Source organism: Felis catus, chromosome B3 (genome assembly GCF_018350175.1).
Source record: "Felis catus isolate Fca126 chromosome B3, F.catus_Fca126_mat1.0, whole genome shotgun sequence".
Classification (NCBI taxonomy): Eukaryota; Metazoa; Chordata; class Mammalia; order Carnivora; family Felidae; genus Felis; species Felis catus.
This window is the reverse complement of record NC_058373.1, coordinates 102,483,941-102,502,238: the sequence shown is the minus strand read 5'-3', so window position 1 is coordinate 102,502,238 and position 18,298 is coordinate 102,483,941. Positions and strand designations below refer to the sequence as shown.

Sequence of the window (18,298 nt, the reverse complement as noted above, 5' to 3'; positions counted from 1 at the left end):
CATTAAAATGGTAAAAATAGGTACAATTTTTATATTCAAGATATCCAAAATATTATTTCAACATGGAATCAATATGCAGAAACATAAGATGGGGGTGCAGAGAGGGGCTGCAGAAGGGTCCTATATTGTATTCTTGCCCTGAGCCTGAAAAATACTGGGGAAGACTTGCCCCACATACATACCCTTATAATAAATCCTCCTCAAATTCACTCATTTTGGACGTGCCCTCAGTTTCCTGTTGAGACCCTGTGCAATGAAGAATCTTTTGAGTATAGACTGGAACAAACTGAGGGGTCTTAGGCCCAGACTCCTGGCCATGGAAAAGAATGCGGTAATGGGAAAAGGTCCCAGCTGGGTGCTGGGGCAGCTGCGTCACCATCCCTACCCAGGAGGGTCTGGCAAGGCTGTGGTGGAAGAACTGTTGACAGCAGGCCACACACCCTGCAGGAGAACCCTGCTCAACTGCCTACACAGAAGAGGCTTCAAGAGTAAGAGCACAGTGAAGGCCAACGGCTGAGTCCCAGAATAAGGAAGGCCAATGGGTCAGGCCTGGCTCCGTCTCTTCTCCGGGTGGCCTGCAAACACCAGTTGTGCAAATAGGGCATCTAACCTCTTAGATGGGGGAGGGGGGAACTGACACAAATACAACCTTGCTCTACATCTTCCTGATGAGCAACTTAGGTTGAATTTGGTTTTTGAAGAACCGCATCGTATTTTTCATACTACTTAATAGAGACCTGAAAACACCAGTTTGTAAGTCAACTGTTTGATAGGGGGGAGGGGACAGAAAGGAAGTAATTTAAATAGTACAGGCATTACTGCTCTGATTAACTGGGAGATGGGATGTGCCAAATTCCTCAAGTCTCCGTTTCTGCTGCACACAGCTGGTCACTCAGCAAGAGCACCTCCTCTTTCGTACCTTACACGTTTCTCACCACTGTTCATGGTATACATCACTGTCTACTGGGTGATGGACACAAAGGATTTCCAAGAGTAATTCCAGCTGTATGTCATTTTCCCCCTAAATGCTAACTTTAGAACCTAATCCGGGCTGTGTTTCATCGTTCCAAAGAGAAAAGCCAAACATTTAATAGAGCCTTCTAATTTTCAACGTCTTTTTAATAGCTCACCTTAATCCAAAGACAATTTGAGATAAAGGGTCCCTGAACTGATTTGTCCTGAGGTCTTTTCTCTATTAAAGAGTGGATGGGGCAGGGGGGAGCTTTGAGGGAAGGTTTCATTTTGCTTTTTAGAGCAATATCACCTCTCACAAGGGTTGTTGCAGTGTAAGAGACTGTCACCTCTCTGTTCCTGACTCCCTTCCCACCTACCAACACCAGTGGCTCTACTCCTCTAAAATAATACCACAGTCAAATGAGCCACCTAGAATAGGGGTGCTGCCTGTGGTTTCGCTTAGTCATAAATACACTGGAAGTTACCCACCGGAGCATGACTACAGTGATGTTTGCTCTTCTATGAGGTTGTGCAAACACCGGCTCTGGCCACAAACTTAGGAATGGCATACACGTCAATAGAAGGGATTGCACATTTCCCACAGAGGTACTTTTACCAACTCACAAAGATTGCAACACTAGCTTGTTTGAACGCAGGGGAAAAGCAGGGATAGAAATGATCAGCTTTCCCCAGTGCTAGGTGCTGTGCACAGCAGAGAATGCATTTCACTGCAGCATGGTACCTGACCAGAAGAACTACAGAACATCAGTTGTTATTATACAGCAAGAAGTCTAGTGCAGACTGGCTTCGTTCTGGTTTTGAGACAGGCTGTGGGGAAAGGAAAGGACAAACAGCCAGTCTGCTGAGTGAAGAAGAAATGAAGGCAGTGAAAACCATGGAAAATGCCTGGGAATACCCACATAATAAAAAGTCTCCAAGGCCAGTCCATAAAGGTTGGCAGGGAGGCCCTGACAAGTCCAAGTTGGAAGGGGTAACTGGACAGAGCCCAGGAAGGGTGCTCCCAGGTCATGCGAAACTGTTAGCACACAGCCTTCTGCAGCCCCAAGGCCCAAATCAGCCTGCTGTCAGGAGCCACCTGCAGTGACAGAGCCCAGATCATACCAAATGCAAAACTGAGTTACCCAGCACAAATCTAGGGCTGCTATAGAAGCATCCCTAACCAAGAATACCCCCATGGGACCAGCTCTGATTCTCCTAGATCACTTTATCCTCCCCACTTCAGGTTTCTCATACTCGATGGAAAGTTAGTGTAGCCTAGAGCCATCAAAACCTGCCAGTGCACCTCACATTAAGGTGGTCCCTAGAGAGGGTTATTAACGTTTTATGGAGCATGTACTGTGTGTGAGGCACTGAGGGGATGGCATGACCAAACTACCCTCTATGAGCCCATGGTGGGGGAGCAAAGTCAATACATAAAACAGGACACGTGGCAGATGTACACAGGGTGCTTGCTGAAAGGCACCCAGCCCAATAAGGTGGGCAGAATGGGGTGGGGTCGTGTGCACCTCCAGGGCACAGAGCTGTCAGTGTGCTAAGGCAGGGAGGGTATGTGGTCAGTTTCGAAGGATTCCTTCACATGGCCATTTTAATGCCAGTCATGTTGATAAGGCCTGGATACAAATTTTTTATCTTACCCCTTTCCCATTTCCAATTCATTCCTGCCTTGGCTATCTGGCATCATCCACTGGGCAGGGAACAAGAGCTGAACTGCCCCAGGGATGATTCCCAGATTTCTCTGACTTTTCTTTCTAATGGTGGGAGAGGAAAACTAAGCCAGGCACATCAGAGCCTGAGCAAAAGCCGAAAGGTGTAAGTCTTCTCAATCTGTGTCCCCATGGCAGTGGAGGAAGCTAGGGTCCTGGTGCCCACACTGTTGTTTCCCTTTCTTAGGAGTCTAAGGTTCTGGAGCAGTGCAGGAAGACGGCTAGTGCTGCACTGTGGCAAGAAATTTCAAGTGGGCTGCTTCCTCCAGCTTGGCACTAGGGGGCTCTGAAGCACAGCGCCTTCCCCTAAGGGGAAAGCCACACTCCTCTAAATCAAGACCAGGGAGGGGGTGGCCTCTGATGCAACCTGCTAAAATCCCCCATCATTCACACAGCACTGGGAACTCGGTCCTGCCACAAAGTTCAAAAGGGGTCGTCCGTGATCTCTGAGGCCCCCAAGAATCACATGCCAAGATGGGGTTGGGGTATTCTTACCTTGTCCTCTGCTCTCGGTCAACTTGAGGTACAGCTTTGCGTCCCATGTGAAAACCAGATCCTGAATGGCTGACTTGGGAAAACCAACCAGAAGAATGGTTTATTTATCCTGCGTGTCCACCTGGGCAGATGGAGGACCAACAGCCAGCAACAATGAGAGCTACGTTTTCTGGGCACTTACCACACACCCAGCTGTCCTCTAAATCCCGTGTGTGCAGATCTGCTTTGATCCTAAATCACAAGCCATGACAACGCAATCTGGAAGGTATGAAGAGATGGCCAGGGGAGGAGGACGAGCACTGGAGACTTCAGCCCAGGGCGCTCAGGCTGAAAAGCATTTCCAGCATACCTCCACTGGGGCAAGACCAGAGGAAGGGCACAGAGCCCATCAAGGAAAGGGAAGCTCTCTCAGCCTCTCCTTGTCCTGTATTACAGACGCATCAGTGAGTCTCGGGCTCTGGCCTAGCGTGTCAGAGGTGTCACTGTCGTTTCCTGCCAGGGACAGACTCGTTCAGCATTGAGAGACACTTTTCAGTTTTAGTACTGCCTCTTTGGAGAGGAGCAGCTTGCCTACCGATAAGGGGCAGAACAGGCCAAGGCAGATTCCAGTGTGGAAGCAGCTCCAGGGCCACCCACCCATCACCTCAGCCACAGGTGACCCTGGCTCCACCTGGCTCCAGTCCTGTTTCACTCTGCTTTGCTGACCGAGCCAAAGCCTACTCAACCTTTACAGCTCTCTCCTTCAGAGCCATGGAGGCCTTTACTCAATCACTTCCCCATCAGCCACTCTCTGGAGGTGAGAGCAGTTACAAGGGTTTCTGGTGGGTGTCTGATTTCAAGACTAGTTTTTAGGTCCTCCACAGAGCTTTCTGGGGTCTGATACCTTCCAGCCGCACCCAGCATTACATGACCATAGACCTGAATGTATCCTCACTGACTTAGTAACGATTAGTTATGCCTAGACAAGCGGTGAGAACATTCTAGATAATACCTTCTCCAACAGGAGATACAGTGGGTGGGTGTTGGGTAGAACAAATTCAAAATAAGCGTTCAAGTGTTGCAAAAATGTAAGTTCATAATGTTAAGTGAAGGTGGTCTCTTTCCCGTGGCAGAAAAACAATTTTCTCTCCCTGCTTCTCCTAACAACTAAAAAAACCTTAAACTCTTAACGATTCAATTCACAACATAATTCTCCAATATTACCTCAAAAAGGGAGGAAAAGAAATCTGCAAAATTCAGGTCCCATTTAAGATGCATGTTTTTATTGAAGTTAAAAAAAAAAATTCATAACCAGACAGAAAGAGTAAAGTAGACAAGAATGTTATAATCTGACTATATAATATTCTCTCATTCTTGATGGGTCACTAAAATATAACAAAGGATTTTTCTCTATACTAATTTTAAGGTTGTCCAGTTAAACCATTATTTGGTATCTTCAACAGGTTAACCTCTTAACTATTTAGAGTTTCTTCTCAGAAACGTTCATATATTATACAGGAAACATTCATAGTTTATTTGGGAAACATTCATATTTTATACAGGATGTACAAATTTAAGATGAGACCAAAAAAAAAAAAAAAAAAAAAAACAAAACAAAAACCCACACAATTGTAGCCGCAACACTATCCTAGCTGCATTGTGGGGATTCTCTTCAGTCAGCTATCCGCGCTATACAACTGGATTTAATAGTGTTATTTACAGAGGGGTCAAAAGCACTCATCTAAGGTAAAGGCGCTCGGGTTTAATGTGCACTTTCACAGCCCTATGAAAACACAACCATTATATACACTGTAAACACCACAGGGCATGAAATCCATCTCCAACCACAAACCTCAATCTCACAGATCAAGCATACAAGGGCTAAGGTAAGGTGCCTGACTTTTCCTTTGTAAGCATACTTTTCATCCGAGAGTGCTGCTATTCTTTCCAGAGGACACTATTCACTTATTTCAAATATGGTGCCAGTGCTTGAAAACATTTCTGGAACCCCTTTTTGGGGATCGCCTGCATAGTCTGCAATGAACTCTTCTGAATGTCCTTGATGGTGGCAAGTCTTCGTCGTTTGAGGATGGATTTGATTTGGGAGAATAGGCATAGTTATTCACAGCCAAGTGAATCAAACCGTGGGATACCACCCTGGACCAAATGGGAGGTGCCACTATAAAACAATGAGACCGATTTCCTTGTACAGCTCGTAAAGCAAGAGTTTAAAAATTGCCTGAGCAATGGCAGTCCTGATGGAATACATACGGATTCTCCTACAGTGACGGCTCTGAGAGGCAACACTCACTTGCATGGTAGCTCTACAGCTCTAGGTGGGGTTCTGCAATTCTAGAAAACCAGTCCTTCTGTCGCCTCTCATGTAGACTTTAGTATTCCTCTTCAGTTTCAGTCCCCTTCGCTTTCTTATGGATTGCCCGATTAAAGCTGTGGCACGCAGGGACCCAGTGATTGTCATGAAGCCCCAGCTTACAGCCAGGGAAGGCTTTCTGAGACCGGTGGCAGCACATCCAGTATCCTGGCCCGTAGGGCAATGCCTGGCAATAGGGCTTGGGGTGCCACCGGCACAGGGACACATCCCCTTTCACGTATTTTTTCTTGCACTGCTTGCAAGGGTCCTCTCTGTATCGTGGATCTCGTACCCAGCGGGAATCTGCTGGCCTGATATTGTAGTATTCAATGATAAACTTGAAATAGCAGCAGGTACACTTAAGAGCCACTAAGCTCTTGGTGGGAAGTAACCTGAAGATTTTCACCATGAGGTGGTGGGGCAGAAAAGCCATGTACTGCTGAGGCTCCAAAAGCTGCTGGATTTTAAACCTGGTCTCCAGAAAGTCATGAGACACTTGCTTCTTCCAACTGGATGCCTCAAGCACCGGTAATGTACTTTCCACAGGAGAGGCTGGCAGGACAAATGAATCAGCTGAAACACTTTTTTCCTCAGTGGTACTGTCACCCTCAGCAGCATCCTGAAGGTGGCCGGCATCGGAAGACTCCCTTGTGCTTTCATTCAACTGGGAACAGTCTGACTGGTGCTGACCAGGTGGCAAAAAAAACAACATCCCTGGAAGTGGGTCTTCACAGGGCTTTAAACTAGAAGGCTGGCCTTGCTCTACCTTGGACACAGTGATACTAATGCACAAAGATTCCTTTCTTCTCTGATCAGGATTCTGGCTAGTAAGCGGCACGAGCTCTCTACTCAGACAATCAACAGCATCTGTGGGCAATTCAATGGCTTGAGGGCAGGTGCCAGCAGGAAAAGATGACCCAACAAGTTCTTCTGTCATCTCCACATCATATTTATTGCCATTTTTCAGGGCAGTTTGCTGATCTGGCTCAAATTCTGCACTGTCCATGAGGAAATTCACACTCGCTGGCAACGACGGACAGCCCCGAGGAGCACCGTCCCAGGACTCATCCCCCTTGGGAGAACAATGGTCGGCTCTTGAGGGGCCACAGTCCACAGATACAGACCCCACAGGATTCACCTGAGTGTCTGGTGCCTCCAAGGCCCCTTTGTTTGTTTTGCCTTCATTAGCCTGAGTGCCATTTGCAAGCAACACGCGGCCCACATTTCGACGGAAGCTGTTATTCCTCGAGAGGCTCCCAGGCTCACGCTGGCTCTGCCGCTTCAGGCACTCAGACTCCAGCCTGGCTACCATGTCAAGGACACGGACTGGCTCGCTCTGTGGTTCACCAACCTCAGAATTTCCCCTTTCCGTGGATTCTTCACAAGCTCCTGGGGCAGAAAAGGGCTCGGAGGCTGGGGGCACACTTCTGGATTGCCCAGGAAACTTCACCACAGCAGGTGAGTTAGTGCAGTTTTTCGTACATGTAGCTAGCAGGGCACTGGCTCTTTGCTCGAGGAAGGCAACCATCTGTATGACTGACAGAGGCCTCCCGGCATAGACGCCATCCCCACTGTCACTCACATAATGCACAGAACAGTGCTCAATGCCACATGCAAAGGGCTCAGGCTGGTAGCACCTGCTGTTGACTTCCCTCATCCTTTCCAACTGTATCTTGGCTTTTTTAAGATCTCCTGATTTTTTCCTTCTTTTAGTAGCTCTCCCATCAATGTCCCAGGAGCTTTTTATTTTCATAGATCCTATCCTATTGCTACACTGGTGGGCTGCAAAGAATGCAATTTTCTCCTTGGTATTTCCCGGTTTCACAACAGCCCAGATATCAAGCGGCCCTTCCCCTTCTTCACCCTGGTGGATTGATGCAGACGGTGCATTCTTCTTGGTTTTAACATTCAAGCTGCTCTCTGTCGGACTCTTCCCACTCATACTGCACAGAACATTTGGAGAAAGAATCCCAAGAGGCTTTCGAGATGACGCTTTACCAAGAGAGGGTGAAGGAAAGACACTTGGTTTCATGTAGCTAGCTTTGCATTTTTCATCATTTATAGCTTCGTGGTGGCTCATAGGAGTTCTCAAAGTTTCCCTGCTGATTTCCAGAGGTCGCTCTTTCTTCTGGAGTTTCCAGTATGGCTTTAGGTGCATAACAGAGGCTCTACAAGAAAGAAAGACATATTTGATTAAGGTGGTAATTTTGTTTTTAGAAAAGTTTTTTAACATACACTCAGATGGTTCTAGCAAGTAACAGAAACACTGTGTCAATTCATTAAATCTTTACCGTACCAACTCTTATTTCAGCTAGTTTTTAATGTGTACATCAAGACTAACAAGAGCAAAACAACCACTTTCCATGGTGTATAGGCCAGAAGATAAACTGGAGAATTTCAGACTGAATAGACAGTGAATTTCAGAAGCTAACATTAGTTAACATTCTATATGTGAAATTAGTCCTTTAAATGTATTTTTTTTTTCAACGTTTATTTATTTTTGGGACAGAGAGAGACAGAGCATGAACAGGGGAGGGGCAGAGAGAGAGGGAGACACAGAATCGGAAACAGGCTCCAGGCTCTGAGCCATCAGCCCAGAGCCTGACGCGGGGCTCGAACTCACGGACCGCAAGATCGTGACCTGGCTGAAGTCGGACGCTTAACCGACTGCGCCACCCAGGCGCCCCTAAATGTATTTTTTTTAATGTAAAGTACTGAAGACTTCCAAGTATAAGGCACAGTATAAAAGGAAAGGATAAAGAACAGTCCAGAATCTCCAGTAGACTGATATGATTTCTAAGTCACCACAGCTAGCTTTTTATTGGTTGCAAACCAGTCTATCAAAATGTTGTACCTGCTTTCTAAGCTGGTCCCATACTGTTCAATACTTATAGATGTTTATAATTTTTCACTTGTTTGCTTATGTACTTTGCCCATCTACTAGTCCTGACTTTCTAAATAATCTATTTGTATAAGCTCTTAACTGTTAAATTTTCTCCACATAGCTTAAATCAAACACAGAACACATAATCCTTATTAAGTCTAAAAACCATTTTGAACTACTGCAGAAAAAACAATGCCTTGTTTTGTCCCCTGACCAGGGCTGGAGATGGGAGCCATCTTAGAAAGAGGATTACATGCAGAGATCTGTGTTCTAGTCCTTGCTATATCATTAACTAGCTAAACATGGTGAGTGTACCTTGGAAAAGTCACTTCCTCTCTGGGTCTGACTTGAAATGTTAACTGAGGAGTTGGAATACTAAATTATCTAATGATCTCACCAATTTTACAACAAAATATCCACTGTTACACAGAACACTGTGTATTGAGAAAAAGTGTTTTGTAGGGATGCCTGGTCTCCTACAAAATAAACCTACAAACTAAAATAAACGTCTGCAGTCACAGGTTGGTGGTACGAGCCCCTCACGGCTAGGCAAATAGAGTTTCCCCACTCTTAATCGTGGGGACACCAGTCTAAGACACACATATTTGGCAACTCAACATATACCTTTATCATTTACCTTAAAACATTTAGTGCCTGCAATGTGTCAGCCTCTATGATAACTGCTTTCAGATACTACTTCTAATTGTCAAGGATGAAAAGTGATCATCCAGAACAAATTCACCTTTCAACTCTTAATTCCTTGAGTCTAGGCTCAGCTAAAAGAAGAAACAGGAATATGAATATCTTCTAGCTAAGTAAAGAGAAGTCTTGCATTTAAGACAAAGTACCTTTTCAAAATTATCCTGAAATAGATCAGATTGGTTTCTTGACTATCTTTGGCAATTTCTATCCTAAATCTGTGATGTGCCCCCTTCCTGCATTACAGCATTTTTAATAGCTTTTATCATTATATTATATAATTTAGTCTTATAAACAGACCCACCCAGAATTCTTCAAAACAAGATGAATACATATGAATAAAATAGATAAATGAATAAATGACAAATGAATAAAAAGAGGTGTATCTAGTGCTAACGTGGTCAACGATTTTCTGGTTTTTCAAATTCCCTTCAGTCCTTCTAAGTGAAGGGAGAGAAATGGAGGTTGCTGAAAAATCCAATAAATTCTCACATAATGATCTCATTACAGAGTGTGAATAAATTTAAACTTCAGCAATGTGTGTGCCATTCTGCATTGCACAATATGTTCTCTTCGCCTTCCTCCCACACACATTATTTTAGGTGCTATTATTGATAGACAGGGACATTAAGAAGAAACTAAATGTAGTTACAGAAGGCTTTTGTTTGCACTTACTAACCTATAGTCAACTCAAGTGACACACTGCTAATAGACAGGGCTTTAGCAGGACTAAAATAGGAGATGATCCAAGGGGATAGAAGTGAGGAAAGGTACAACCAAGGAAGGAGAAAAGCCAATACAGCCATTCGACATCATCAGGGTGACTGCTGGAGGGTAGCGGACAAGTCTGTGGGACCCCTGGAGAAAGCACAATGATGAGGCATGGGCTCTTGTCCCCTAATTAAAGGTGGCCCAGGATATTAACCAACCTCCTTCCTTTGCTGGGTTTGAATGTCCTGAGGCAGAAAACAGAAAAGTGGTGGCAAGAGTAGTAAGTTCAAGTGAGAAACTACGGAAATCTGAATTTGCGTTGAAATCAGTGGTAGACCACGAGGATATGATGCAGGGCACCAGGAGCTCTCCCCCAAAAACCCGAAAGGCAGAAACGCAGAAACTTTACATCTCCAACAAATTACACCAGATGGTGGCGCTTTCCCTACCACACCCCCCCCCCCCCCCCCCCGCCTCCCCAAACACAGGCACTGTGGAAAGATTCAGCCAGGTTTCCATGGTTGCCAATCTCTTCATCACATTTGTACTTTGAAGTTCACCATAAGAAAGTCTTGCTCTCTTGCAATTAAATAAAATGCTGGGCTATAGCACCTACCTACACGAGTGTTCCATAGACATTCAGAAATATCCTTGTAAAAAATTAAGATCCCTGGGTACAATGAATCAGAATTTCTGGGAATAGATCCAGAATTTCTGAGATCTGTTTTCAACCTTTAGATTTAACTTGGAAGGGATTAAAGGTCATGTGTTAGATCCGATGTACGAGTATCAGTGGGGTCCCAGATTTGGGCTGGGGTGCTGGGACACCAAGAGGGGTGAAGTGGACCTGCCCAAAAAAAGCCTTGCAGACAGTCCACACTGAAGCATCTATTTGAACAGCTGGGTAAAGACAGAACCATTTTCTTGTTATTCCATTTAAAGCACAAAACAGGCCAATGGTCTTTTATTGCCAAATTTCCCCTAGAACTCGAACTCCTCAGTTTCTTTGACAATGCTTTTTCCCAGCTCTTTTCTCTTCTTCCCCAGCCTTTTAAGTCCATGTTCCTCAGAGTTCCTTGTTTTTCTAGACCGTTATTAATCTTAGGCTATACATCTAAGTGCTGTCTTACAGTTCTAACAACCACATACTGATGACTCTCTAGTGGCATGCTCTCCCAAACTTCATATCCTATTGCCTGCCTAGTAGATATATCTGGATGTCAAAAAGAATCTAAAAAATCAAAACAACTAGTTAATGAAAGCAGCAAGTACCTAGCCAACCAAGCCAGAAAGTTGAGTCACTTAAAGATTCCTCCTCCCTGACCCCCATATCCAATCACCAAGTCTCTAAAATGCTCTTCTCTTTATCTCTGGCAAAACTGCCCTACTTTTCAGCAGCCATCTGATCTCTGCTCCACTACGGGCACCTATAGGAAAGCCTAACCTCTTTATCAATGGAATGCAAGGTAGAGCCCACCCAGCCAAGCTATCAGCTTCATTCCTGCTTTGCCCTACCATACTTCACACTTTGGAAGCTTATGCACAGAACCATTACTACTGGACCAGATAGACAGAAGGCCAATCACATCACTTAAGATGCAAATTTTAAAGCAGCCAGAATCCTAAAACTAACATAACAGCTTCTAATTTTTTTTTTTTTCACACTAACCACCACCCATTTCCTACTATCCATTTATCATCAGAAATTTACTAAACACTCTGGGCTGGATATTACCAGTGCAATTATGAACAAGACATAGTCACTGCCCTTACAGAGACAGAGAAGTCAATAAACAATTACAATGGAATATGATGTGTGTTTATAAAGATAGTATGGGTGCTGAGAGAATCTAAGCAGGGGGACAACATACAGAAGGAAGGGATGTATGACGGGACATAAGGGAACCACAAGCACCAAGCTCAGTCTTGAGGGTGTAGAAATAGGTCAGAGAAGCCCTGACCTTCTAAGCTAAGCCCTAAAGGAAGATACACAAGTCCTAAGACGTTCAAAAGTAGATGATGTTTTTGGGAAACTGAGGTAGGTGAAGAATAATCAGTCTAGCTAAGGTGCTGGGAGTGGAGAGACAACAAGTAAATTAATTAATAAGCAACAACAGACAGGAACTTTAGCTGCTGATTATAAATGGAGGTTGAGGGACAGGTGTCAAGGATGGGTCCTCATCTTATGGCTTCATCAACTGGATGAACAGTGGTACCTTACAGTGAGATGGTGAAAAAAGGTGGCTAAGCAGATTTGGAACAGGGAAGAGAGACAGTTGGGTTTTAAAAAAGTGTTGCCTGTAAAACAGATATCTAGTAGGCAGACTGACACAGGTATGGTCAAGAAAAATAGGAGGAAAGGAATAAGGCAGTTGCCACAGAACCATTTCAATGAGAAAAACATTTTCTGGATGGAGATTACAGATGTCATTTTCCAAAATTTCACAATGAACATATATTACATATATTATTATTATAAACAGGAAGAATGTTCATAACAGAATAGTCACTTTTAGACCCTATAGCAAGGTCAATGAATAACTGTGTCCAGTTAGCAATGGAGATCCTTGGTGACTCTGTTGTAAGAACTACAGTGGGTGAGTAGGGCAGAGCCAGAAGGTGAAGGAGTAACTGGAAGGTGACAAAGTGAACCTTACTAACTCCTTCACGAAGCATGGCTGTGATAAAGTCTTTGTACATACCTGCCATCTTAATCCTTTCCAGGAATAAAGTGACATATAACAGTGAATCAATTAAAACTTGAACAACTTTCCTCCAAACAAAAGCCAAAATTCTGTTTTCAAATAATTCCAGTATTCCTTTTAGACTCTAACTTCTGTTTTCAGCTCAAACAAAGCTGGGAAAACTCTCACCTTTAAACACAGTGTACAATCCCAAAATAGAGCCATGGAAGAGAATTTTAACTTTGTTTAGAAAAAAAAAAAAAAGAGCTTGGATAAATCCCAAAGTTGAAAGAGTCATAGTAACTAACTCTAGACTATGGAGGAGTGAATTTGATCAATGAGGAATCAAATGGCAATATGGGGTCAGAATAGAGGAAAAGGATGAGATTTCTCTTTGTGCTAATAATAGGCTTAGTGCTAACAGGAGGCCTAAAATCAAAGACAGATGCTTGTTTTTTAACTTGTCACTCAGTGTATGGCGTTGCCTATCGAAACAGACTAGGAAATAAGTCATTTCCTAAGTTTCTTTCTGCTATGTTAAAGGTACAGGAATGCACTCCAAAAAGGAGTCCACTTAAAAAAATTTTTTTTTAACTTTTATTTATTTTTGAGAGAGAGACAGAGGGTGAGTGGTGGAGGTGCAGAGAGAAAAGAAGACACAGAATTCGAAGCAGGCTCCAGGCTTTGAGCTGTCAGCATAGAGCCCGATGTGGGGCTAGAACCCACAAACTGTGAGATCATGACCTGAGCCGAAGTCGGACGCTTAACTGACTGAGCCACCCTGGCACCCCAGGAGTCCACTTTTATTAGAATAGTTAAAAGCTCTTCTTCCTTTACAAAAGGCCAGAGGAATTAAAATAGACTAACCCTTGAAAGACCATTCCCATGATACCTTTAGAGGAGTTCAAGTATACAGTAAATAAATTCACTGTTTCTTTAAGAATGTAAAAGCTTAGGCTTAGGTCTTGATCTCCCGGCTGGTGGGCTGGTGGGTTTGAGCCTCTCATCAGGCTCAGTGCTGACAGCTCAGAGACTGGAGCCTGCTTCAGATTCTGTGCCTCCCTCTCTCTATGCCCCTCCCCCACGCGTGCACACGTGCGTGCGTGTGTGTGTGCGTGTGCGTGTGTGTGTGTGTGCTCTCTCAAATAAAAATTTAAAAAAAAAATTTTTTTTAATTAAAAAAAAAAAAGAATGTAAAAGCTTCCGGAGGACATCTTAAAACCACCTTCTTCACTGAACCATTACAGAAATGACTAGCAACTCCAGCAAAGTATTACATGTATATATAATGAAGTCTTTGTTTTTTCCAAATGAAATAATGGAGCTATAATGACTTTTGAAGCCCCACAGTGAGATAGTGGTAGCATCAGGATGAGAATTAGGTTAAGAGTCTCCTGGATCTGCACTTTCCTTGTTCAAAGCAAACAAAAATAAAAAACCTAGGCCCAGAGGTGCCTGGCTGGCTCAGTCTATAGAGCATGCAACTCTTGATCTTGGGGTTGTGAGTTCGAGCCCCACACTGAGCATAGAGACTACTTAATAAAAACATATTTTTTTTTTAATGATAAAGTGTGCCTAGCATTAAAAAAAAACACACACACTTGGGGCACTTGGGTGGCTCAGTCGGTTAAGCATATGACTTCGGCTCAGGTCATTATATCTCATTCATGGTTTGCGAGTTCGAGCCCCGCGTCAGGCTCTGTGCTGACAGCTCAAAGCCTGGAGACTGCTTCAGATTCTGTGTCTCCCTATCTCTCTGCCTCTCTTTCTCTCAAAAATAATTAAGTATTTTTTTTAAAACACACACACACACAGGCCCAATTATGACACAAATGAGATTAAATAATTCTGACAGCATCTATTCAAAGAGATTTTTCTCTCTCAAACTAGGTCAGTTTTTCTTCAGTGCCACATAAAACTTCTACACATAACTGATGAATTAAGGCAGACACACCACATCACAAAGCCATACGAATCTCTAAGTATGTAGAAACTACTTCCATGGCTGTTAAAGTAGAAAAAGTGCCAAGACTAGAAGGGTGTGAATACACGTGGAGGCAGAAGATAGTACTTCCCTTCATAATCCTCTAAGCACTGACAGAATGCATCCAACTCCCACTGAACGCCTTAACCAAAATATATATAAATAAATAAATAAATAAATAAATAAATAAATAAATAAATAAATAAATAAATATAAACTAAACAAACTGTACATCAGAAAAGACAGTAGTTCTCAAACTGGGCTCCAAAATATTGGGGGAGGGAGTTCACTTCTTTCTTTGAAGGAACATTCTCTAAAGCCATTTCATGGGACCTTGAACCTTTGCCTCAGGAGGGCTGGATGGTTAATTGTACACAACTTAATGGAAAAATCCTTTACTGTCTGTTAAAAGATACTGAGTAATACAGAGACTAGTCTTTGGAAGCACATGCATAGTTTTCCAGAATTCGCTGCTCACGACTTTCATCATTCTTAGAATTCACAATCTTATTTAAATACAGCACACAGGGGCGCCTGGGTGGCTCAGTCGGTTGGGCGTCCAACTTCAGCTCAGGTCATGATTCACGGTCCGTGAGTTTGAGCCCCGCGTCGGGCTCTGTGCTGACAGCTCAGAGTTTCGAATTCTGTGTCTCCCTCTCTCTCTGACCTTCCCCCATTCATGCTCTGTCTCTCTCTGTCTCAAAAATGAATAAACGTTAAATAAATACATACATACATACATACATACATACAGCACACAGCTCCATCATGATTATCTAATATAGATTCTATACCATGATTAAGGACCAAACAAAGCTAACTTCCCCAAAATAAAAGTTTATGATAAATTTGATGGGCCAATAAAGTATCTAAAACATACTGAAAGGAGTATTACAAGTTGGGAAGGGTAGCCACTACTTTGCTTTTCCATTGTGGTCACAACTGAAGCAAGACCTAACAGTTTTACAGTGTACTGCAAAATACTGAATTAGTCATTAATTTACATGGATCCTCTACCCCCTCTTTTCTTGGACTAGGTAGGAAGGGGGCTAGGAGGCTAAAGGAAAGAACACTTGCTCAGTCTATTTTGAATTATTAAATAACAGTTGGGGATACAGACAAACTGAAGTATTATGTTTTGTTAAACTTACCATGTTTAAATTAATCCAGTCAACAATGGTTTACAAAGTATTTTCCTATTGTTCCTGTGACATAATGCTAAACACTCACATAACTCTGGCATATCACAATTTATTGCTACCTAAAACTGATGAGAAATCTACAGTTTTGTAGTTCCCACGAGAAAGAATATCAAAATCCAGCGAAACATTTAAAAAGTTTAGTCCCCCCAAAATCATTGATATATATTGAAAAGTACATTGAGCATTACCAAGAAAATTTCACCTCTATAAATTTCAGATACTCAGCATTCCTGTTAAAACCCTCTTGCTTATTTTTCCTATTCTAATATTTCTTAAAGAAAACAAAGGAAAAGAAAATTTCTATCCTCTCGCATAGCAAAATGTCATTCCTTGAGTAAGCTTTTTTTTTTTTCACTTTGAAACCAGGCATTCTTCCATATATAAATGTAACATATTTTTAAAAGTTTATTTATTTATTTTGAGAGATAGAGAGCACAGGTATGAGGGGGTACAGAGAGAGAAAGGAAGAGAGAGAATCCCAATCCTCACTGACAAGGCAGAGCCTAATGCAGGGCTCGGACTCACAAACCAGGAGATCATTAGCCAAGCCAAAACCAAGAATTGGACTCTTACCCAAATGAGCCACCCAGGCACCCCATAAACTTAACATATTTTTTTAATGTTTCCTTATTTATTTTGAGAGAAACAGAAAGAGAGCACGTGCGCAAGCAGGGGAGGGGCAGAGGGGAGTGGGGACAGTGGATCTGAAGTGGGCTCTGTGCTGATGGCAGAGAGCCTTACGCAGGGGTTGAACTCACTAACTGTGAGATCATGACCTGAGCCAAAGTTCAATGCTTAACCACCTGAGCCATCCAGGCGCCCCAATTTAACATTTTTAAGGCAATATTTTCTTTAAGAGTAATGCAGTACTTTCAAAGAACTGATCAGAGCTTTAACATATAACCTCTTTGACCAAATGTAACTGGAACATAAAAATGTCATCTTTCCTAGGGAATAAATTGTTAAACATTCTAAGGCCAAGGTCAGCCACAAACACAGTTCAAAAATCCATTAGGTACCAAATAATGTTTGAATGAAAAATCAGAGAACAGGGGCATCTGGGTGGCTCAGTTGGTTAAGCAGCTGACTCATGATTTTGGCTCATGTCATGATCTCATGGTTTGTGAGTTCAAGCCCCACAGTGGGCTTTGCACTGAGTGTAGAGCCTGCTTTGGATCCTGTCTCCCTCTCTCTGCCCTCCACCACTTGCTCACTCTCTCAAAAATAAGTGTTAAAAAAAAAAAAAAAACTAATGTAAAAAAATAAAAGAAAAATCAGAGAATAGCATGAAATTCTGAGTGTAAATACAATACCACACTGCACATCTGCCGTGCATGGGGCCTCAATCTTGAGCAAAGTACCAGCTAGCTGGGCACAGGCTGGCCCATTATAGGTACCTGAATTTAAAATAGGTTATTCCTCACAGGAAAGAAGAAAGAGGCAAAAAAGTAAAAATTCAGAGTAACAAATATTAACGCACCAAGCAAAAACAGCTTGCTTGCTGTATCAATGCAGACAAAAGATCTGGCAAATGAAGACTTTGGTCAGCAACCCTGGGTAGGGGTGGAAGGGGTAGGGAAATTACTTCAGAAATAGGACCCAGGGTATTTACCAAAGAAATAAAGCCTGAGCCACAGTCCTGTGCCCAGCTGTTTAGTAATTACTCTTCCTTCTATCACATATCGCCTAGGATCTGTTGAACCAAGACTGAAGTAGCAATCTATGCAATGGCTGTTCAAAGTATTCTTTAAGAATTACCACTTATAAAGAAATGAGGCTTATTGTCAATCGAAACCTGAGAGGTTGCTGTTCTGGAGCCTGTTTTTTGAGTTTACCAAAGCCAATTCAAATCTTGGGAGTTAAGGGGTGCCTGGGTGGCTCAGTCAGTTAAGTGTTCAATGCTTGGTTTCAGCTCAGGTCATGATCTCACGGTTCACGAGTTTGAGCCCCACATGGGGCTTTGTGCTGACAGTGAGGAGCCTGTTTGGATTCTGCCCCTCCCCTGCTTGCTCTATTAAAATAAATAAGTAAACTTTAAGAAAGTAAAAATAAATAAATCTTGGAGTTAAAACAGTATTTCCAGAGTGCCTGAGTGGCTCAGTCACTTAAGCATCCAACTTCGGCTCAGGTCATGATCTCATAGTTCATGAGTTCGAGCCCCACATTGGGTTCTATGCTGACAGCTCAGAGCCTGGAGCCTGCTTCAGATTCTGTGTCTCCCTCTGTCCCCTTCCCTGCTCATGCTCTGTCTCTCTTGCTCTCTCAAAAATAAATATTTAAAATTTTTTAAAAGAAAATGAGTATTTCCAAGGAGTAAATGTGAGAAATCTGTATTACCAAAAAAGACCCCTCAATCATTAGGCACCAAGGAGCCCAAATTGTCATATGACTGGAGAAAAATCACAAACCAGGGCTTATGTACTTGTCTTAAATCTCATATAAAACTTCCTTGAGTACAGAGGGTATGTCTTCACTATTCTGCAGAATTTGACTAACCCTGGAATTCCTAAAGCCAAACAGGAAAGACAATGGTATACAAACAAGGTATAGAGACCTCTCACTTACAGGGTAAACTATGGGCCTTCAGAACCAGCTTTACATAAATGCAGAA

General features: G+C 42.9%; 1 protein-coding gene across 11 annotated transcripts in view; it reads right to left on the bottom strand.

The window, feature by feature from the left end:
* Positions 1-4,413: 4,413 nt before the first annotated feature.
* The window catches only part of FBXO34 (F-box protein 34), an 87,152-nt gene continuing 73,267 nt past the window's right edge, over positions 4,414-18,298 (bottom strand). For all 11 annotated transcript variants that reach the window (XM_023255709.2, XM_023255710.2, XM_019833042.3 and 8 more), the window contains one exon: positions 4,414-7,691. In XM_023255709.2, the coding sequence (XP_023111477.1) occupies positions 5,543-7,691 (2,149 nt within the window). In that variant the 3' untranslated portion in view covers positions 4,414-5,542. The remainder of the gene's footprint in view (positions 7,692-18,298) is intronic.